Genomic DNA, 24,330 nt, shown 5'->3' on the forward strand with positions numbered 1-24,330 from the left:
CAGAGATGCCCTGCAATAAGAGTCAGCATGTGTCCAGACCTCAGGACTTGGCAGTTGCAGCAACAGCAGTGGTAAGGAGAAGGCAGCAGAAAAGGCAGCAATGAGGACAAGGCAGCAGCAGAGGTGGCAGCGGCGGCAGAGGAGAGGGCGATGGTGGAGGCAGCAGCAACAGAGAAGGAGAAGCCAGCGGCAAGGTAAGGAGCTGGGGGGGTTGTACGGGGGCATTGGGGGGGGACCCAAGCAGAGTTTGGCATCAGAATCCCACTTTGGGTCCCCCCCCCAAATCAGCCTGAGCCGAATTGGGCTTGCCTCCGAAGCCAAGAAGCGGCTTCTGAGTCAGATCGGGGGGTCCCTGCACAGCCCTAGTTTTCATCTCCACCAGGAGGAGGTCTTCTGTAAAGCTAATGGTTCTCAATTGCCCATTCAGGACCAAACTACCCCCAAATACTTTGCATTACAATAAGGAACACTATATTGTTTCTGGGGAAATTCATTTTCCCCTAGCTACTGTGTGGACTACAGGTAAGCTCAGAGGAAGCAGGGAAGTCCGAAGGGGGAGGCAGATGATGTCAGTGTCCCTGATAATAATAAAAACAAAATGCTGGTGCTGTATCTCTGTGAGCCCTGGCTCCATTGCACCATTGAATACAACCGAAATAGAGAAATGATAATTAGCGATATATCATGGAAATCTGCCAAGCTCAAACTGCAATTCTATACACACTTACCTGGGAGTAACTCTGACTGAACTCGATGGGACTTAGTTCTGCCAGTGGCCAATGCATATATTGCTTGTCTGCTGGTGTGGACAAAAAAACTGGACCTCTTTACATCTCATACATTTCTATTTTGGTTCTGTTGGGGGGAACTCAGAGCATGGAACTCAGAGAGAAAATATAACTTGGAGGGTTGTAGACAAAAGCTGCAAAGAGCAGTGATGAAGGTGATATACTCTATCTGCAGTAAGTCCCCAGCAGAGTCTTCCCTGTAGATGTGAAATTGACCAAGGTTTTGAAACTCCTAGCTTCATCTCCACAGTACATGGGCTTCTCCTGACTTGTCCTATGTAGCCTTTACATTGTGGAGTAGATAATGTACAATATTTTCCTTAAGAGCTGCGTGCATATTCTGCAAAGCACTGTGGCAAAACTGATAAGCTCCCCACTGCCACTGCTGGAGCAAATCCAAACAGGCTCCTTCACTCACTGCAGAGGCGAAAACCCATTATTTAATTTTACCTCTACTGTGAATGGGAATTGTCCAGACTCACTGCAAAGGCTGAGAGGAAGCTTGTCAATTTCACCACTGCTCTTTGTAACTGGGATGCAATTGACACTGAACTTTCCAGGATTAGCAGCTGGGTATATAACCATTTGCACTAATGGGGGAGGAGGCTATTTGTGTGTGTGTGTGTGGGGGGTGAAGTAGACAGGCAGACATACTTAGAAGTTGTTCAGGAATTCTGTGGATATTCAAGATTTCCTATGAATATCCAACACAACTGGTTGGGGGGAACAGCAGAAAACTCCGTGAAAATAAAGGGACAAGATCAACATGCCCCTAATCAGATTAAAACACGTAATGAATTAAGGAAGTGAAGCAAAATTAATTCAAAAGAACTTTGAAAGGTAGCTAGATAGGAATGTGAGATGTCAAAAGATTTAAAATAAATGAATAAATATTTATGTACCCTCTTCTTGTGCAGTCAGGTACCTAATTAAACACTGCACATCTGGAGATCTCACCAAATTAGATTAGATCTCACCATGATTTCACAGAATGAGCATGTTTTGGATGCTCACCAAACTTCCTGTCACCTGAAACAAATTGATAAATTGAAGATGACACTAATACATGCATATTCCTCACTTCTATGTGGTGAGATGCTTCAGGAGTACCAGCACTTTCTCAGGATTCAGTTTTGTTAGAAGAATCTCAGTGGAAACTTATGGTGTTTCTGTGATATAAGGTTTATTTACTTATATTATATGCTAGCTGAGCACAAGAACAGTGTTCCAAGCATTAGCACTCCAACAGATTCCTGTACCCAAGGGGAACCTGTAGAAACAGGATTTCCTGCAGACAGCAAAGTCAGCCTTCTGCCTCCTTTTCAGATCCAGTTCCAGCACACACCGACTCCCTGCTACGCACACAAAACTAACTCACCCCCTATCCTAGTCTAGTGGGGGAAGAAAGATGAGTCATGTCCACCCCAAACCTATGTCTTCTTGGGGCCATCCAAGCTCCCATTGGAACCCATCACCAGAATGTTACAGAATGGCTAACAAGTGTCCCTTCAGAGTAGGGAAGTTGGAGGAATCTGTTTGGGGACTGGAGCTCAGCAAGTTTTCACTGGCTCAACCGCCCAGAGTCCAGCTCGATCATCCATGAGTTGGCCCGACATGATGCATGACGACGGGTTGGGCCAACTCACAGATTTTTTTGTGGGGCTGCACAAATCATAATTTGCGCAAAATCACAGCCATAAATAGTGCGATTTGTATGAAATCATGGCCCTAAATGGTCTAATTTGCCCAGATTAGACCATTTACAGGTGAAATTTTTCACAAGTTGTGCTATTTACAGCCATGATTTTGCGCAAATTGGTCCATGATTTTTCAGAGGTATTGCCTCAACATACCCTGACTAATAGCTCCACTTACAGAAATCTTGAGAGACAAGGATTAAATAGTTGGAAGCAACCCTGAATCTCTTTGCAGTCATAGGCACTGAGCTGTAAGGGACCCTGAGAGGTTGTTCAGTCCAGTTCCCACCCCATAACAATACTATTCATTGTGGCTGAGTGAAAATCAGAGCACTGTTCAGCTTCAGCAGTATGGTCATTAGGGAATGCTATGAATGCATGGAGTTGAATGCAAAATCAGGGGGTGAAAAGTAAAACTGATCAGTCAAATAATAAAAATGTATAAAAGCTGATGGCAGTACCCATAGGAGCTGAGCACATATCGCCTTGAATTGCTTACTGTGTTCTTACAGAGTTCCAGTGAAGCTACATTACCTCCACACTTACCATTCTTGGAGAGAATAACAGCCAAATAGTCATGAGAGGAAACGTTGATGTAGAACAAGAGGCTTGGAGCATGTGCTGTCAGGAAGGTGAAGGCAATGTTTTCCTTGGATGTAGAGGTGTCTGCATAAATGGCAGAAGATGTAGAGCTTGCATTTTTGGTCACAGGATAAGGCTCCTGGAAAATGTAGGTAATGGAAGTGCCAGCTTCAAAAAGTGCAGAGACCTCTAAAAATACAACAACAAAATGAGAAAAGAGCATAAGAGAAGCTCCACTGGATCAGACCAAAGGCTAATCTTGTCCAACAACCCATTTCCCACAATGGCCAACCAGATGCCCATGGGAAACCCACGAGAAGGGTGAGTGGAAGACATTTTTGAAATGGACGCATCAGAAAAGAGTTGAAGTCAGAACACTAAATCTGAAATCACTGGGGATGTTGAGACTTGTACCTTAAGGCTAAACACAGGGATGTGCGACACTGGGAAAGTTTAAGCCCAATGAGATTTCACAGTGTTTCCATTCCAATAAGTGTCAGTGGACTATAGCAGATTCTCCCCCACCCCCATTCTGGAAATGTTTGGGGGTGGGGGGTGGCGTTGCACATGTTAAATAAATTGTCACATATTTTCAGGTATTTACATTTGTGCAAATGGGATTTTGGCTTTTTAAAATAATTTTTTATCAGTGATCTTTTGCAAGTCAGCCTGTCTGCTATGTATTCCCACTGTAAATATCCTTGTCAGTTTCATCCTTTCCACATGCTACTTCATTTAGCCCAGCAAAGCCACATTAAGTACTTCTCAAAGAACTTGTCAATTTCATCTTCCACTTCTTCCAGAGCAAAGTTGGGGAGGGCATCAAAATCGAGGATGAAATAAACAAATGCTTTGACAAGTATGGAATATGGCTGGGCTAAGCAAAGTATAGAGAGGATGAAATTTACAAGGATATTTACAATGGGAATCCATAGCAGAGAAGCTGACTTGCAAAAAATCACTGATTATTATTATTATTATTTTTAAGTGAACCCCATTTGTGAAAATTTTAAGACCTGAAATGGGGGGCAGGATCCCATTTACACAAATTTAATTCCCCCCAAATTATATATATATATATATATATATATATATATATATACATGATCCCATTGTGCGAATTTAAAGACCTGAAAAATAATAATTAAAAATATGACCCCATTTGCACACATTTAAAGACCCATGAAATAAAAACAAAAACAAAACACAGTATCATTTGCACAAATTGCTGTCACCATTTTAAAAAAAAATCCAAAATCCTCATATTGGATTGACTCACTACAGATTGGGTTGATGCCAGCAGGGAGAAATGGAATGAAATCTGACATGTTGAGATTTCACCCTCTAAACAGAATTCTCAAATATCCCTAGATGAACAGGCCAGTCTCAGTTTAGTTAAGTGGGTGTGTCTGTGCGTGTACTGTGTGTTTTTGCTCACACAAGAAGCACTACAGCAGGAAAAGAACACAATATAGGCAAAGCTATAGGAGTGACTCCAGTCACTCTCTATAGATACATCTTTATGGAATTTTACCTCATTTGCAACTTGTTGCTTTAATGCCAAACCGGATGAACAACCTACATCTGTTCCAAAGTAAGGATCAATATGGCACTAGGTAAAGCTGTGCCAATGAAGCATTATACTAACTGAGCATACAGCCCAGCTGTTGTTGCTCTGCTGTTGTCCCATGGGCTATATAGATCGGCAAGGGGACCAGCCTGGGCTGAAGCATTATTTGGGGGATGGTGGAATGCAGGAAAGGATTGCAAAGAAAGATCAGTAAGTAGCATAACAATCTAAGAACCCAATTCTCATTCTCCCCCTCTCTCTCCCCCCCTCTCTCCCCCCCTCTCTCCCCCTCTCTCTCTCCCTCTCTCTCTCTCTCTCACACACACACACACACACACACACACACAGTATTTCCCATCTCCCCTCCTGCAGACACTGCAGGTTTACAAGTAGATTCTGCCCTCCTCCCTCTTGCCTACAAGAATGACATTCGTATGCAAGAGTAGCGACTAGAATTGAAATGTGCAAACAGATCCTGGCTGTGATTTTAAGATAGATGAAGATTACAGGGGATTATTAGAACATTCCCCAAAGAACTTCTCATCTAAATCATGTGTTCTTCCCCCTCTCTTTGTATAGGCAACATCTGCTGAGAAATGGCTAAGAGCCCATTGTCTGCAGTCTACAGAAAACCATTTTCCTTTTTCCCTATCTCATTTTACTTACAATTACCTGAATACTGAATATTGATTTCCTAGGCTGCTCCCAAGGTGAATGATAACAGGAATCTCTGACTCACAGAGTTGTCCTATGTGAGCTTGACAAATAATTAGAGCTTGATGGAATGTTCTGCCGAAGCCTCAAGTTCAATGATACATGGGATTTTGAACATTCCAAAGAATTCATGTGTGACCCAGGTCTGAAATATTAGGATGATTGGAACAGACTGTGTAGCTTCCCTTATCCACTTTGGGACTCTGGAATTTAATTTTTATTGTCCTGCAAGTTTTTATGCATCCGAGGAAGCTAAATGAGGCAAGGGGCAAAATTCTCCCATTAAATAATGTGAGTGTAAGTATTTTTGTAAGTATTTATGATTTCTACGGCTGTATGAAGACAGCATTTCATAATTCTGCATCCTATTTGTAGCAGAAAAGGGGGGGAGGCATTTAGCTTAATTTCTCCAGAGGGAGGAGAGAAAGATCTAGAGTTTCAAGGTGGTGGGGCTCACAATTAGCAGTGGAACTAGCACTGCTTCTTTCTTTTTTTCCTACGGTTTAACAGCAACTGTGTTGGCTGCCTGGTCACCATTCTGTAGTGCCCACAATGCCCCAGACCTAGTGCCAGGGCATCCGCCATACATACACACACACAACACACACAAATGGTGGAGAATATCCTGCCAAGGGGCTTTCTTTTTCTAGGGAGATGTTGTGAGTGTCTGCGGAGGTGGTGGAGCCCGATGGGCTTCCCTGCACCCCCCCCAGGCCCTGCTCACTGAGCCACACATTGCTCACGGACCCGGTCAGCAAGTGTCCCAGGGCTCAGCAAGCACCCGGCAGCTGCCCATCTTGATTGCAAGGCTCCATTTTGTGCAGCGATTGCAACATGGTGTCTTCTGGAAAGAGAATGTTGCAGAATGGTGGCCCAAAAGGGGCCATTTATGCAACATTACAGGCGTGAATGGAGCATTCATGCTGCCACTTCCACAATATTCCCTCCCCAGAAGAGCCTGAGCTGCCATTGTTGTGCAAAATGGCAGCTCGCAATGAAGGCAGTACACCAGCCGCGGCCGGAAGTCTGGCAGCGGCCGGCCCTAGCCAGCAGCTCTGCGGACTCGCCTCAGAGTGGAGCCGGCTGGGGAGGTTTCCGGGGGGAGGACTGGATCACCTCCACCTACACAGACCTCCCAGGGGATGAAGGTGAGTGGGGTTCGTGCACCCCTAAGAGATGGGCTCATCCATCCCTAGTCTTCCAATCTGGTACATTCTAAATGTTTTGGATGATGATGCCCAGCGTTCCTGATCATTGGCCATGCTGGCTGGGGCTGAAGGGGGTTGAAGTCCAAAACATCTGGAGGGCACCAGATTGGGGAAGGCAGCTCTAGAAAGTCAAGTCTTTGGAGGTGAGGGGAGTGCTTGAGCAGTGGGTGGAGCATTGAGTATGTCTGAACAGGTTTTAGGGTTCTAGAGGACCCTGCTCACCTTCTTTTTATGTTCTTATCAGTAGGTCTGTGCACCGTTCCATTCCAGATCCGAATTCTGAACCGAAGCAAGGTGATTTGGACCAAATCAGTCTGGATCCGAAGCAGATCCAGATCGGTCTGAAGTGGGTCAGATCAATCCAAATCAATTTGGATCACTTCAGACCGATCCGGATGATTCTGAAGCCTAGACAGCCTGTCTGGAGATGTAACAATTTGCTGAAGATTAGGGAGGGGGAGAGCAGAAGTCAGGAGGGGTGAACCTGAGCCTTGGCAAGTGACATCTCTCTAGGGCTGAATGGTTAATCCTCCAGTCTGCAATCACATATAACAGGAGAATCTGCTTTCATTTCCAAGTGTGAGAGAGAGCTGGTAAAAAAAGAGAGGTTTTTTTATTATTGGATTGTGCTAATGCAGCTTCTTCCCAGTACCTACCCAGCCCTTCTCAATTTCATTTCTTAGTCTTCCTAGGCTCCTTGCCTTACTTTTTATTATTTGGCTCTCCACACACCCCATCTCAATTACTATTCCTTCCCTTCTTATTTCTCAACTCTTCATCTATATTCTTCCTATAAAGAAAAGAATACCGTCCCCCCAACACACACCCCTTTCCTCTTCTGTTAGGCTTTAGACAGATAGTGTTAGTGTTATTTCCCCCACTGCCCCGCCAGCTTGTGTAGGTAGTTTTTTTCTTTCTGAATCTGCACTTTTCTTTTGGTCTCGTGCATGTGTGTACTGTGTGAGTGCAGCACACACATTATTGTGCACAAGCAAACAGTGTGTGGCCAAAGCAGTTCATATACAGTGCAATATATGCTGTGGGGCAAAGCACTACACTCAACACACATATGAAGCATCTTACTATGTTTATGTTGCAGCCCAGTGTTTATGTTTATTGCAGCCCAGGAGGTTTAACTTTTTTCATCCCTTAATGAGAAGCCTCAGGTCATCCAGTGAAGCTGAATAGCAGCAGATTTGACAGACAAAAGGGAAGTACTAGGGGAGAGGGGTTATTTTGCACTTCAAAGAAACCTACACCAGAGATTAGGGATAGTGACCTCCTAATTGTCACCTTCTGATTAAGATCTCTAAACCCCTGTGTGGGGCTTGACAGATTTTACCTTTTTTTTGTTTCTGAGAAAAGGAAACTTTATGCATGGCTAGCACAAAAGCCACTGGACCCAACTGTCTGAAATTTGGCAGGTTCAGTCAGCTCCATAGGGGCTGCTAGGTCTCCAAATGTCATGGATTTATCATAAAAACTAAAAAAAAAGTTATGGCCATTTCTGTTTTTTAATGCAAGTCAATGGGCAAATTAAAATCTGAATAATTCACATTTCCGAATTTTGCTTCGGATCCGGCGTGGGTTAGATTGGGTGCGAATCAGTCCTAAGTGGGTCAGAGCCAAATCCAAAGCTCTGAATTGGCCTCCAAAATGGGTTGTGGTGGTCTGTGCACAGCCCTAGTTATCAGCCACTTTTTACATCAGCTAACTATATAACTTTTGCATTGCTTGAATTCTGAAATGCAGCAATCTTCTTTTGGCATTGCATATTTTTTCTGGAACTGCACATTTTGTGTATGGTTGCACATTTCTCAAAAGACCTGATAGCTTCAGGGAACATGTCCACCATTTCTCGTAGATCTGGTGACTGAGCAGTGACAAGGCCTTGTGCTAGAGGGGCATTGAGATAGGTAGACCTGGCCTCTGAGAAATTTGTATACCAGTTCTACTCTTCTGTTGCTTTTCAGTGGGTTTGAACAATGTATTTCCAGCCACAGCTGAAACTCTCAATGCTTTCCCTGGCTCTTTTCAAAGTTGTAGTTAATATTGCGGGGGGCAGGTGACCCGCTCAGCTTGCAGTCCAATCTTAGGCTCTTCTCTCCAGGCAGCATGCAATAGATTCAGGTACCTTCTCAACAGGTTTTTATTTATTACTACAATACATGCAAAAACTAACTTTTGAAGTGTTGTGTGGCACACTGTCTCAACTCCAAGGCCCATACTAAGAAAGAGATGGAGAGAAGCTCCACTTTTGCCTCCAGCAAGAGCTATAAATGGCAGGTTCTGTTAAAGCTATATACATCACAACAACCACCTCTAGCCCTTAATAAATTGCACTGCTGCTACAATAAACTTCACAGCCTCCTCTCTATTTCCTTAAAAAAGTGGTGGTGCTGGGAGACTTCTATTCTGCCCTGAGACCTTTGGCTTGTAGGGTATCACAAGGTTCCATATCATCCCCCATGCTATTTAACATCTACTTGGAATGCTGGGAGAAGTTTAGAACTTTGCTCTGTGGTGTCTCACCAATATGAGGCTGACATGCAGTTCTACCTCTTTTTTCAGCTTTTCTCCTGAGTCCTGAATAGGTGCTTGAAGTTGGTTTTGGCTTTGGGATAGATGATGGTGAACAAGCTGAAGCTTAATTTAGTCAGGACAGAAGTACTGTGGGTGGGCAAATCTGCCATTCTGGATAGCAGGATTCAGCTGGTTTTGCACAGGGTTGCACTCCCCCTGGAGGACCTAGTTTGTAGCTTCTGGATTCAATCTGTCTCTGGAAGCACAGGTGGTGGCAGTAGCTGGGACTGTCTTTTACCAAAGTCGCTTGGTATGTCAGCTACAGCCCTATCTAGGGAAGGCAGACCTATCCTCAGTTATGCATGCTCTAGTTACATCTAGACTGGACTACTGTAATACACTTTACATGGGGCTGCCTTTGGAGATAGTTCAGAAACTTCAGCTGGTGCAGAATGTGACCATTTGAGTCCTTGTTGGGGTTAGACAGTCAGATCATGTTACACCAATCCTGCACCAGTTGCACTAGTTGCTGGTGCATTCCCAGGCCCCTTTCAAAGTGATGGGTTTGACCTTTAAGGCCTTGAATGGCTTGGGTCCAGGTTTTTTGAAGGGCCACCTACTCCCTTATAGACCTGCCTAAGATCATTGTTGGAAGCCCTACTTGCTGGCCCAGCATTAAGATCTGTATGATTCCTGGGCCTTCTCAGTGGGGGTTTTACTACTAGGGAGGTTGCGAGAGTCTGCACGGTGTGTGTGTAGAGTCTGATGGATTCCCCCCCCTGCCTGCCCTCCTGAACTCTGCTCATCGAACCATGGAGGACATGTGGACCCATTTGGCAAGCACCCCACAGCTTGGCAAGCACCTGGCAGGTGCCTCTCGTCCCTAACGAGCCACTGCTGTGTGCAACCATGGTGGCTCAGGTGCTTCTGGGTAGGTCATGTTGTGTACTTATGCAAAATTACAGGTGTGAATGCTCCATTTATGCCTGTAATATTGCGGACATTGTCCTTTTAAGCCCCCTTTTGTGAAGATGGGATATTTACAGAAAAGAACAAGCAGCCATTTGAGTGGCAAATGGTGCTCATTGAGATATTGGATGCCCGCATGCTTCCTAGCTCAGCATGTGCCGAGCCGGGCAGGTGTGGGGTCTGAGGACCGGCCTTTGTGGGGCTGAGCTGGTGATTTCTTGCTGGGCTTCAAGCCCCAGTCAGGATCCTGCACCATCTAGGGATGGCAGAGAATTCCCCCATGGATCTTGGTGAGGCCGAAATCCATGGCGGAATGAAGCCCCCCACCCCCTACCCCGCAAAATGGGCCCGGAATGGACCACCTACCTGCTGCCATCCATGCTGACTTGCGAATGGCATCTGCGTCTGTGGCCGCCATTCGCTTCCTTCGTATAGCCGTGATAGGCTACGTAAATACTTATGTAGCCTATCATGGCTAATGCAGGGACACCATTTGCATCCCTGCAGAAGCCGTGATAGGCTACGTAAGTATTTACATAGCCTATCACGGCAAAACTAAGGGAACGCAAATGGCGGCTACGGTGGCCGCCATTTGCGTTCCCTTTTTTTGGCCGTTTTAGCCTATGTTAATATTTACATAGGCTATTACGGCAAAAAAAGGGGGGGGAACGCAAATGGCGGCCACTACGCCATTTGCGTTCCTTTTTTTTTGTTGCTGTAATAGCCTACGTAAATAGGCTATTTATTTAGCCTACGTAGGCTGAAACAGCAAAAAAAAAAAGGGGAATGCAAATGGTGGCCGCCGTAGCCGTCGCCATTTGCGTTCGCTGTTTTGTTTTGTTTTTGTTTTCCATGATAGGCTACATAAATATTTATGTAGCCTATCACGGCAAAATACAGGGATGAAATGGCGGCGGCTACGGCAGCCGCTGTTTGCGTCCCTGCAAACTGCCCAGAGGCTGGATGTCCAGCTGCGGGAGGCTCCGGCTGGCGGCTCCGTGGAATCTCTGAGGAGCGGAGCTGGCCAGAGAGAATTTCGGGGGGAGGGATGGAGCACCTCCCCCCCCACCATGAATGTCACCCTTCTAAAAGGCAAGTGAGTTTCGTACATCCCTAGCATCATCCCTACCTGCTGGTGCTTTTTGTTTTTGGAACCTCCATTGCTGCACTCAGGCTTGCTTGACCATTCCCTGCTTCACAGAACATTTGTGGACATATTCTTCGAATGAAAAATAATTTCACATTCTGAGGGATAACTATCCCACTCCAGTTTTCTGACTATCTGTTTTCCTGCCCCTGTATTGGTTGTGAACTCCTATGTGCATTCCTGAAATGGATGCCATGCATTTCAACCTACTTGATATCAAATGAGTTCTATTTAACTATTCCAAAATTAAACAAATAAACCTGCATTTCTAATTATACAATTTTGGCCAAGAGTTCTTAGTAATTGGAAAGTGACATTAAAAATCAACATTTCTCCACAGCTTCCCTCCAATTACTTTACATAATTCATTCTGACCAACTCGAGCTTCATGGGAAGGGGGGAAATATCTATGATTCCATTACATGGCCATACCTTCTCTACAGAATGGTCCTTCATATGGAGAATTGGTGCAATCGCACAAGTATCCACTGAACTTCTCCACACATTTTCCTCCATTGTGGCAAAGACTACCGTAACTGCTGCAGTGTCCAGGGCATCCAGGTTTGACACCAGGAATCACTTTGGCCCTCTCTTCAAGGTCAAGTCTCTGCCCATTTAGATGAAGAGAGCGAATACACCCCATAAAACCTTGCTGTCTGGAAGCAGTTGCCCCTGTATTAAGGAAAGAGGAAGTACATACAGCTTGTATTTTAACCACTCACCTTTTACAAAGTAAAGTCCTTACTGAAGATATTTTTCAGAATGTGCAGTGAGAAGCCACTTCAGAAATTGTAAAATACATGCCCAATGATGCCATATTAATGTGTGTGAGCACTCATGTGAGGGGAGCATGAAGGGCACATGTAACCATGAACTCATATATCTAGTGGGCTTCCTTTCTGCAGTCTGGTGAGGATCCAACTTGCAGTGACAATATGCAGTGGAGATTGGTGGAATAAAGTTAATGAGTTAAAAGCTAACATGGGCACTGGTTTTGAAGGGTTAATAAATTTGTTCTGAGGCTTTTATCATCTTAGGGATGCTTCCTACATTCCAAACTGAGAGCAGAATAGTATTCTTGCAAGTCTCTGCCAGTGTGAAATATCCCTAATAAGGATTTGGTAGCACTCATGCCATACCCATACCTAATTACATTCTCTTTTCCATGTTATGTTTTCAGGCACTGGAGCTACTTACTTGTGATATCTGTTGTGTCAAGTCATAACATGTAGGGCTGGTCTAGTAATGCATAGACAAAGCTCAGTAGTACATGCTTTGCTGTGTTAAGGACCTAGGTTTAATCATTGGTTAAAGGAGATCTGTAGTAGCAGGTTAGCAAAGACTTCAGTTGCAGACCCTGGAGAGCTCCTTTTATCCTCCTTCCTAGTAAATACAATTCACATTCTGCAAGCACAGATACATTTCTGGCTGGCAAGTGGCAATGGAAATGCATTTTATCTCAAGGATTTTTATAGTGTATGAAAGAGGAACTAGCCTTTGGTTAAGTCATATATATGGCTTGTCCCATTTTTAGATTTATATTCCTGACTTCCACTGGAAATCCTCCATTGCCTCACCTTTTCTCCAGTCTAATAATTACTCCATTGAATGCATGACTTAGTTGCCCCTTTCTAAAGTGTTGCCTAGCCTTACGTGGTACAATCCACATCACACATTTCGCTCACTAGACATTTCTAGTTACAAGGGTACATTGGGACTAGTATATACTAAATTGCAAGCTTTAATCTATTGTAGAAATACCTTAACAACATGTATACCTCATAAATCATTTTGTGAGGCCCAAGCATAGTTGTACATAACAATAGTTAGTAAAAGACATCGAACTTGTAAAAGTAATAGTTTTACTATTAGTAAAATAATTAAAATATGCCTGATTTGTATTCCTAGAGGCTAGTGAATTAAATTTTGATGTATGCCCCCTTGTACTTGTGATTCATCACTATTGACTTGGAGAAAATTTCTGTTGTCTTCATCTGTATTTGGTTACTGAATCCTTTAACAATTAGAATTACAAGATGTTCTAGGATGGTGTGCGTAGAAAAACTGAAGCATGTTTAAATATCTTGGAGCTTAAAACTGAGATAAAGGCAAATAGGAGGAATAAGTAAATGCAAGAATTATACTTATGTAATTCTTTTCCCCACATATAAAAGACAGAACCTTCCTCACAAAGGTTTGTATATCAGTCTAATTTCAAGTTTCCAGTGTATTCATAAGCACCTCAGAGAATTACAGTGACTATTTGTCAGAAACAAGTCATAGTAGCCAAGATGAAGCCATGTTCAATGGTTCTGTGGGTGACAATCCAGCAGCTCTTAGTGGTTCCACTGCTCATCATTTCCTGTTTCCTATTCATTTTTGAGAAAACAACAGTAATCTACCTGTTTCATTGATTCTGAGTATGGACAGCATATGGAAACGCTACCAACTCCAGACCCTTAGACTAAAAGGCTACAAAGGGCTACTGAGCTTCAAAGTTACAGAATGGCAAGTGACAGAATGGGAAGCTCTGACATAAGAATAATAAACATTCATGAACATGCATCTGAATTTTGGATCCTCTGTCATGTAGAAGTAGGGACGTTGGAGAAATCTGCAACAGATTGAAATGAGTTCAGGTTTCTAGGAATCTGACCTGTGGACTCCACAGCAAGTCAGCTTTTACCAAGTCACACAGATTCTGTGGACTTGCAGAAGCACATACTAGCGCAAATGCACATTTGCAAACACAAACTAAATTCTCGTACATAAAATCCGATTCTGTCAATGAGTGGATGACTGAATGAAAGATGGCTGACAACCCATGAAACACAGATGGAATGAACTGAACAAAATCTGCACATCCCTATGAAGAGGTAAACACTGAAATAAAGCAACTCAGAATGGAGAAGAAGAGAACTTACCCTTCTGCTTTACACTGTTATGGGATGCAAATGTATTTAACTGAGCTTATTGAAGTAATTCACCTCCATGCACAATACAGTGCTGTTGGAATTTTGAATGGAATGTTGCCCCCAAAATTCAAGCCAGAAATCAGTTCACACACACACACACACACCCCTTCCAATTAGGTGGAAGAAGAGAAGAAAGAAGCAAGATACCTCCTTAATCCTTTCATGAACTGCTTGCTTCATGTGTCATGACCACATACCAGCCCATCTGAAGTGTCCTGAGGAATAGATGAGGAGGAGATAAAGGCTGCTCCATTCAGGCAGAAACTTCAGCATCTCATCCTGATCCCTCTCAACCTGAGGACATGATGCTTCTGCCTTCCTCAGACTCAGAGGATAAACTCCCCAATAGTGTCTCCTGCTCCCACTCCTTGAAGAAGCCAGTGATTACAGAACCAGACAAGGGCTCTTTAGAAAGCACAGCCAGCTCTACCAGGGAGGTGAGGTGCTGGGGCCAACTGCAGAGCAGGCTATACCAACCTTCATCATGCTTCAGCTCTCTGCTGAGGTTAGAGATTGATGGACACACCCCCATCTGGGTTCTCTGGGTGCCCATCCAGCCTTCGCCCCTGCTCATGTGCCCCCAGATCCCTGCCACTTGCCGAGCTGCCAGGACCCATCCTCGAGTGCCACGAGCACCATTTTGTGAAAAAAATGGCAATTGCAAATATGTGCACATCTAGTTGTATGCAAAATTGCACTGTGAATCACCCATGTATGAAAGATTACAGGCGTGACTGGCCCATTTATGCCTGTAATCTTGTGTATATGGGCGATTTGTGGTGCCATTTTGTGTACAACTTGATGTGCACATGTTCGCAATTGCCTTTCTGCAAAATGGTGATCGCAGTCCTCCGGGATGAGTCCTGGGTGAGCACCAGTGACTTGGCAAGTGCAGAGGGGGCCAAGTGAGGGCAGGGCCCAGCGAGCACAGCTCGGGGGCACAAGCAGGGGGGAGTCCACTGGACTCCTGGACCCGATCGGGTGCCCATGCCATCCCTAAGATGGATGGATTTGTTCATCCCTAGTGTGATCCTGTTTATTGAGATTTTCCTGTTGTGACTACCAGAAGAAATTTTACAAGGCATGACCTTACTGGAAGAGATCTTACCAGAAGAAACTTGACCTGATGTGACCTTACCTAAGATGTGAGCTTACCTAAGTAAGTCTGTTCCCATCTTCCCTGTGAGCCCCAAACCTGAGTGGTAAAATTAGCCCCAGTCTTCCTTCCCAAGCTAGAAATTCATCATCTTGTTGAATAGTGGCACAACTCAGCTAAGTTTATATCAGTTCATTTCACTGCAAAAATCTAAGCCAAGACCACACAAAAATCCATAAGTATTTTTGTGTGCATTTCTCAAAAGATACACATGTTTGTAACACTCTTCCAAATATACACATGTTTTACAAGCAATTTCCCCCTAAAATAAAGTGTTTTCTATAATATATGCATTTTGGAGCACATTTATTTTAGTAACTGGATTGCAACATTCTGAAAAGTGTGAATATCACCATATAACTGTTTCAGTTCATGTGCATGTTCAGGAAGTGCAAATCTGGTAACAAATTTCTCACCCATCCTTATTAGCCCAAGCAACTTCTACTTCGTCCTTGCAAGCTTATGGAGCAAGCAACCAATGACATTAAATATCTGATAACCAAAAGCATTTCCATCTACTTTAGATCAATGGACATCAATAAACACCAGTCAGCAGTCCCTACCTACAAATAATGGATTATTCAGCTGCAATCGGAAGTGTCCTTCAGCAGGTGCTTCCAGAATCTTCTTCGGTAGGTTGTCCACCTGGAGAGAGGTTTCCTTGAGATTCCGTTCAGCATGCAAATAATGCCACTGGTTGTCATTCAGGGGCTTTGGAGACTGAACAGTGACTTCAACCGGACCATTCCCAACATCTACTGTGAAGGTGATCACTTTAGGAGCTGTAAAGAATAAGGAATATGAGTATCTCATGTTGATACTAAGGAAAAGCATATCTATGGAAGAATATTATGATTTCTTTAGCCAACAAACAACATTTTGGTTGTTCACTTCCACTTCCACTCTCCCATATGAAACTTTGTTGTAAATCAGGTCACTTGTCAGTGATCAACTGTTTTCATTTTTTTAATTTCAACATGCTGTGTGTGGGTGAGTGCTATGCAATGTTTCTTCCACTTCTCTTTGCACTTGGCTGATTCACTACTTATGGAAACCATTTTGGCTAGTAGAATAACAGTGGGGGCTACTTGTAGGAGGAAAAAGATCACTTCATACAATTTGGTAGGCCCACAATAAAATCCAGGAAGGATGTTCATGCTACTGCTTCTAGATTGCTCAAGGTTTGAAGAAAGCATGGAGATAAGGTGGCCTTGCAAATATGAATAGCTATTGGAGGGTGAGGTGCAGAAAGAACATTAAGGTGTGGTTAATATTTTCAGAGATATGAATAACTTGTTGAGAACACTTCTCAACAAACATTTGTTAGAACAAATTCAAAACTAGATGGCTTTCAAACAATGTGAGGGTTTAACATGTCTTCTAATTTGCTGTTGAAATCAACCACATTTGTGCTTTTTAAAGCCTCTCTGAACTTTAGACTTTCAAAAGCCTACTATCTGACTAAAGTCAGTATGGTTCTCTCCCTATTGATTTAAAGGGAAAGTAGAATCAAACTATAGTATGATCATCACATAGATTATTCTGCTGCTTAAATCACTGACAAGCTGGAACCTGCACAAACCAACTTGGCAACAACTGAACAGAAAGGAAGAAGGTCAAAGAAGCTCAGAGCCAAACAAAGCAGAAGAACTTAAAAATAAGCTAAGGAAGATGTGTTCCACAAAAAAATGTGGGACAGATTTCTTGAAGCTCATAGAAAGGAGCGTAACTGAGGAACTGACCTGAAAAACAAAACAAAAAACTGAACATCACTTCTCTTATATCCCTTCATAAAGAATGGACTTACTTGAAATACTTCAGGATTTGTTTTGTATTCTTATTAAATTGCCTCTCAACACACCTTATCAATCACATCATTTCTAGGACATTTGCTACAAGCCAGAGGGGGCATACACCATGTTTTAGGGTTCAGTCTTGAGATAAGTCTTGGCAAGTTCAGATGTAGGGTAAAAGCAGAGTTAATAGGGGCTCAGCTCCAGGAAGACAGGCTGCAGCAGGCAGGCACAGTGGCAATATTAAGTCAGCAGTAAGGAAGTCTAAAATGGATGGACAAAGCTCACAGTCAGACACAAACAAACACAAACATCTTGGGGTAGATGCTGTGACCACCAACCTTGCAACCTTTTCCTGAGAGTCCATGGAGCTGTTGATTTCAATGAGTTTAGGCATTCCTAGTCCTGCATCAGATCATGCCACACTTGCACCCACAGCAGCTGATCTGTGGACTACCCTCAAAATATGGCCTTTTAGCTTCAAAATTCATTTGGCCTAAAAAGCTCCTAATAAGACACTCACATTCTAATGGAAAGCTTGCCCACATTTTTCAGCAGCTGATTCTTTTTCATCAAAGTGAATGCTAAACTATCATCTTGATAGATTGCATTATTTTGACATCATCTCATAGCCCTGCTTTTTTTTTAAATGGCCCTTGAGAATGAAATACAGCACACTGAAGTGTCAACCAAATAGGACTTTGATGTGCAATTAACACTAAACCATACCTCATTACCTAGTGATAATGCACCACAGCATTTACCATGGGTTTAATGAATCAAAGAGCCTTGGAGGCCTTATTTTATTAAATTTTATGTTGAAGTTATTATAACCATATTATAAAAATGATGGCACTTTATTCCACGTTTGTTCAGCCTGATGGAACCTGGAACAGAAGGACCTTATTTCACTCCAAAGCCACAACACTATCACCCCTCCATTAATAAGTTAACCCAGCAGAATAAAAGATAAGTTAAAACTACCAATTAGTTTGTTCTTTAATATACTGGGCAGTAATTACAATTCAGTCCCAGAGTGAAGCTGTGTGATTGACAAGCCACAAAAGGAACATTATGATCCTCTGTGTGTTTGGATCTCTCTCTCTCTCTCTCTCTCTCTCTCTCTTCCTGTTCCTGTGCATGCCAACTACTTTCTAATGGCATATTGCATAAGTACTATTTACCAACAGCCAAGAGCATCTAACACCAGGAAAGGCAAGGAATTGATATCTGATATCATACACCATCAATGAAAAGAAGCCATTTTGTGTGCTGCTCCAGGTGAGAGACAATGGCAACAGCAGGGATGTATGGATTTTTAAAAATCTCTTCTGTCTTGTGCTTTGTGGATTGTCAGGTGTCTTTCATTTCATCATCTTCTCATTGATGGAATTTGATTTCTTGTATAAGAATGTTATTCATTTGCAAGTGTGCATCAGTGCTAATGTACTTTTACACACTTGCTCAGCTGATGCACATTTGCACAAATTCAGTAAAGAAAATGGGTCCACAAGTCTGAGGAATCTGTGCAACCTAGAAAAAGCCAGTCTGCTCCAGAATCCACAGATCAGATTCATAGAAATTTAAGTCATTTGAATCTGTTGCATATTTCTCTGACATCCCTAGACAATGACACAGCGCAGCTAGCACTGGACTCAGTAACTTTATTTTCTCTTCACTGCGGAGTTTTGAAGCATTGCGCACAAACTCCTTACTCTGGATGGTTGTGGTACACACCACCACCACCACTAGGGGTGCACGAAAGTCACTTACCTGGTCTCGCAGCTTTTCGCGGTGGGGGGGAGGCGCTTCGCTGCTCTCCCCGCGAAGTTCAGGCTGGGGGGGAGGCTTCCTGCCTCGCCCGGCCGAAATTCAGGCTGGGGAGGAGGCGCCTTGCCTTGCCCGGCCACGAAATAAAAAGTTAAAAAAACAAACAAACGCCCCCATGATAGGCTACGTGACGATTAAAGTAGCCTATCATGGCTAGATCTGCAAAGTCAGCCATGATAGGCTACGTAAATCGTCACGTAGCCTATCACGGGTGACTTAAAAAAAAAAAAAGCGCGTACGCAAATGGCGGCCCCCATAGGGAGCCGCCATTCACGTTCCTTATTTGGTCACTGTAGTCTACGTAAATCTTTACGTAGACTACGGCGAAAATAAGGGCAACGCTATTTGCGTTGCCCTTATTTTCGCCGTAGTCTACGTAATCTTTACGTAGACTACAGTGACCAAATAAGGAACGGGAATGGCAGCTCCCTATGGGGGCCGCTATTTGCGTACGCGCTTTTTTTTTTTTTAAGTCACCCGTGATAGGCTACGTGACGATTAACGTAGCCTATCACGGCTGACTTTGCAAATCTAGCCATGATAGGCTACGTTAATCGTCACATAGCCTATCATGGGGGCGGTTTTTTTTTTCTTTTATTGGAATGGCGGCGGTGGCAGCCGGTCGAAAGATCGGCTGCTGCCCCCGCCCCGACGAAGACCTGACGAACCGCTGCCGGGACCCGCCCCCAGGAGGGACATTCGGGAAAGGTAAGTCCCATCCCAGGGGGGGGCGGGGGGCAGGGGGGCAGAGAATTTCTCCCCGAAACTTCTTCGGGGGGCTGAACACGTTGGCACTCGGCCCCCCAAAGTTTCGGGGAGAAATTCTCCGCCATCCCTAACCACCACCCTACAAAATAACCTATCACTTCACATGTAGATCTTCTAAATAGATAGAATACAATTCCTGAGAAACCATACCCTTGCTGCCAGTGTGCTACAATATGATCACATACAATCACTACCAAAAACACCATTTCTGACGTGCCTTCTCCCCAGTCTGTTACTACTATTACAGCTGGTGCTGTTCTGGCACAGGGACTGGCACAAGCAACTGTGTCTGGAATTAGGCCAAATGAATGTCCCATGGTCCATCATGAGCCTCTTAAAATACAAGTGGCAATATGGGTATATTCACACATTCAGGAGCATACCTATACATCCTACATTGTGCATACATATTCAGCCTGCCTGCCTGCCTGCCTCTCTCTCTCTCTCTTCCCCCCCCCACACACACATAGTGAGTGATCGAGAGAGAGAAAGTGTACATAAAGTGTCATCTTTTCCCACAGAGAATTCTCCTCAAAGATGCTTGCCCCTATCCATTTTAATACTGTGGTGGAAGGATATTAAAATTTGGCAGACAGCAAGAAGAACCGTAGTTCACACACAGCATATCTGGGATGGTTCTTGGTGCTGCCAGCTGCAGCTTTTGAATCACTCTTGATTCTTGCTTATCCAACACAGTCCTGATAGCCATAGAATATTTCCCAAGGTCCAAGCTTTCCAGTTCTGGAAATTTAATTCCAGTCTTTTCAAGAGCTTCTTTGAAAGCTCACTAGAAACTCTAAGTCCCTTCTCAGATGTACGGAATGGACAATGCACCAAAATTGTAATGTATGCACTCACAGCTTATTTCAACTCGGATGAAGTCTCTCATGCCCAGATTTTCCAAGAAGACCCCAGACATAGCAGTTGTTTTGAAGAAGAAGGAAATGTCTGCAGTGAACTCTGCATGGAAGGTGGGGAAAAGAAGGTACGAGGCCTCGGTGTTGAAAGAAGCTGCATTCCAGAACTGTCCTGCAAATAGCAACAACCTTCTCTATAGTTAATCATAAGCAGGTAGTGACCAAAACTGCAAAACACATCCTTTTAGGGGCTCATAAAAAGAGATAAAAGAAAGGAAATCAGGAGGATGAAACTGATAAAAAACGCTATTACACACACATGCATACACACTTTATTCTACTTCTGCACAAGGCAGGAAACTCATCATTCTGTTTACACACCCATCACAAACCCAGCTGTCTAATCAGTGGTGCAGCTAAGTAATTATAGACCTTGAATTTAATGGTCTTATGGAGGCCTTCTTTAGACAGCCAAATGTATTTCTTCAGTTACCAACTAACATTTATCTTCTTCCCACCACCACCACCCCATTCTTTACAACTGCTTCTACATTCCTGAGATGTTTAAACAGACAACAACACCAACAACTTCTGTTTGCTAACCCTGATGAAACAAACAAACAAACAAACAAACAAACAAAGACTCTCTGCACAAGGGCTTGACTGACGGAGTCCTTAGTGCGGCCAGCCCCCAACACCGGGGAGGCCAGGGCGAGAGCACTGCAGTACCGCCGAGACCCTTCCTCCCCGTGCCAGCTGTCAAGGGCTTCCTGGTGCCAGCTGTCCCCATGCCAGCTGTCAAGATGGGTCCTGGTGCTGCCAGACCCTAGTGCTCTTGCTTGGCCTCCTTGAGAGGAGGCCAGGGCAAGAGCACTGGGGTGCCATGGTGCTCCCAGCTGGTTGCCAAGCTCTGAGGCATTCTGCGGCCGGGTCTGTCAGCGCCCCAGGGCTTGGTGAGTGGGGTCTGGGAGGCTGGATGGGGGGGGGGGAGTCTGTCGGACTCCACCCCCTCTTCGGAATCCCATGCCATCCCTAGTTCTGTGGGGCTTACTCACAAGGAACTTTAGTTTTGGAATAGTGGAACACTGTTGGTGGGTCTGATTTCCTTAATTAGGATTTCTTAATTTTATCTTGCTGGGGGAAAAGTAAATTCAGAAGATAAAATCTAAGATGTATATAGCCTGTTTCCTACTCATTTGTTATTTGGTAAGAATGTGTATATGTGTGGGAGCGGGTGGTGGTGGTGGCATAGTATCATCCCATATTACACTTTGCACTTATATCTCTGTGGGGACACAAGGGAACTACTAGGCTGGAGCCAATAACACAGCTGAGAAAAGCGTCATTAGGAAGTCATTTGTTGCCTTGGCAACTAACAGAGTTTCATTCAGTTCTTCTGTTCCCCCTCCCAAATTCCTAGTTGACGAAAGGGGAGGAAGAATTAAAATGTAAAATAAATGACTGTGTTGAGTGGTAAAAAGAGGAAAGTAGCCCCTAACCTCAACCTATCCACAAAGTCTTAAAAATTTTGCAGAGAGGGGAAATTAAAGCAAATGCAGACTAACCAGGTTTTAAAAACTATCAGTCTATCCTTTGATCAGAAGTAGAAGGGCTTTTTCCCCCCTTTTTTTGTTGTTGAAAAGGCAGATATATTTTCTCCTCACAGTGCACCTCTGAATGTGCCAAGTTGCCATTTGGAAAAACAAACATGGTGGCAGCAAAGCATGACAGAGCTTCAGTATCACTGTAGGTTTCTCAAATCTTCCCAAGAAATTCTGCACCTGAAGGGCAAAAGTGACAAGTATGGGCCCCAGTTTTGCATTCCTGAGAAAGTGAAAGGGCATTCTTTGCCAAGTCAACCCTGTTTCCCAGAAGATCCAGGCCTCCCACCCCACCAAATAGCTATTTGGTGGGCTGATGGGGGCAATTCTGCTGGGAAATAGGCGCACAAGGTGGACCATCTTTGTGCATCTGTTTCCAAGCAGATTCAGAACTTTCATTACTACCCTGCCAAACAGCTGTTTGGTGGGCTGGTGATAGTGGATGATTGTGGTATGAGATTAACCAAGAAATCCTAGATATGTGTACTCAGAAGCAAATCCCACTGAATTCAATGGGACTCCATTTCCTTCCAGGTAAGCAGAGATAGGATTGCAGAGAAGATGGTGGCCCTAAGTTTTTCATCATCAGTTATCCACAACCCCACAATCACCTCTGCACATCATATTCTCCATCCTGTCCACATTGTTTATCTGCTTTGAGAAAAGAAGAATTTGAATTTCACTTGCATTTTCTGCCTCCTTAGGAAGGATGTGGTGTTAAGGCTTGTGAGCCTTAGCTTACAATTTCCCTGCCTTTTGGTGCTTGGTTGAAAAATAGACTTAACAATTCTTTTAAACCATAGCTTTGTTTATTTAATATACATACATAGACACACGCTTACTTCTTTATCAGCCTGTGCATAAGGATATTGAAAAGAGCTGATACTCACTATCTCCATAGCAACGCAAAGGGCCAATTCTCCAGGCAGCTTCAGAATTGGGTCTGTTTGTGTCAGTGATGACTATCTGGTTCACAGGCAAGTGTTCTTTGAAGGAAAGGAAGCCAGTATCATTCGTCCTGGATATGAGCACACACACATGAGCGCGAATAAAAGGAATATGAGTAAAAATTCAAATCCCCTTAATTAATTAATTAATTAATTAATAAGAATATTTATATACTGCTTCTCATTGGAACAAATCCTGAAGCAGTTTGCAAAAGAATAGCAACAAACAACAACAACAAAGCTATACACTGGTACAAAGATAGCTCATGGTTAGGGGAAAGCCAAAGTAAACAGATATATTTTCAAGAAATGCCTAAAACATGCCAGCATTGAGGCCTGGTGTATTTCAAAGGGGAGATAATTCCACAGGCTGGGCACCACTGCATAGAAAGCCCATCACCATGTCATTGCCACTTGGAAATCCGTAGGTCACAGCATGGCCAACAAGGCTTCCCTTGAAGATCATAATGGCCTGGGAAGTTGGTATGGGGCAGACATTCCTTGCGATATCTTGGTTCTGAGTTGTATAGGGCTTTGTATACTAATACCAACACCTTAAACCTAGCTCGGTAGTAGACTGGCAGCCAGTGCAGATCCTTCAGCATGAACATAATATGTGTGGTAAGACACTCTGGTCAATAACCTTGCACTAGCTGAAGCTTCCCAACCAGCATAAGGGCAGCCCCACATAGAGTGCATTACAGTTATCCAATCTCAAGATTACTAATGTATGGATCATAGTGACTAGGCTATCCCTGTCCAGGAATAGGTGCAGTAGGCATACCAGGCTAAGCTTGCAGTAGGCATTCCTAGCAACATAGGTCATTTGGGCTTCCAACAGTGATGGACCAGGAGCATCACCAAGTGCAAGCCAATTCCTTCAAGTGGAGTACAGCCCCAACCACAGCTAATCAGGATTCTGCCCCATCTTATCGGGATTGAGCTTCAGCTTATTGGCCCTCATCCAGCCCATCACTGCATTCAAGCACCAATCTAGGTTGTAAATAGCTTCTCCTGATTCAGATGTAATAGCAAAAGAGTTGGGTGCCATCAACTTACTGATGGCACCTCACCCCAAATTCTTTAATGATTGCACTCAGTGGCGTCATATACATATCACACAGCATTAGAGACCTTGAGGCATCCCAGCAAGACTGCCGGGGGGCAACATATAGTCCTTCAGCACTATTCTCTGGAACCTGCCC

The 24,330-nt window shown here is 43.8% G+C and overlaps 1 protein-coding gene across 1 annotated transcript in view; it reads right to left on the bottom strand.

Annotated features, from left to right (window-relative positions):
• Window positions 1-24,330, bottom strand: part of CNTNAP5 (contactin associated protein family member 5) — a 664,045-nt gene that overhangs the window by 63,581 nt on the left and 576,134 nt on the right. The window contains exons 15-19 of the mRNA XM_084806776.1: window positions 23,069-23,196; window positions 20,579-20,749; window positions 15,893-16,111; window positions 11,631-11,870; window positions 3,032-3,256 (exon numbers count right to left, since the gene is read on the bottom strand). Of these exons, the coding sequence (XP_084662902.1) occupies window positions 3,032-3,256; window positions 11,631-11,870; window positions 15,893-16,111; window positions 20,579-20,749; window positions 23,069-23,196 (983 nt within the window). The remainder of the gene's footprint in view (window positions 1-3,031; window positions 3,257-11,630; window positions 11,871-15,892; window positions 16,112-20,578; window positions 20,750-23,068; window positions 23,197-24,330) is intronic.

The sequence above is a fragment of the Heloderma suspectum genome, chromosome 1 (genome assembly GCF_057233095.1).
Source record: "Heloderma suspectum isolate Gila_16-S chromosome 1, 16-S_ref, whole genome shotgun sequence".
In the NCBI taxonomy this organism is placed as follows: domain Eukaryota; kingdom Metazoa; phylum Chordata; class Lepidosauria; order Squamata; family Helodermatidae; genus Heloderma; species Heloderma suspectum.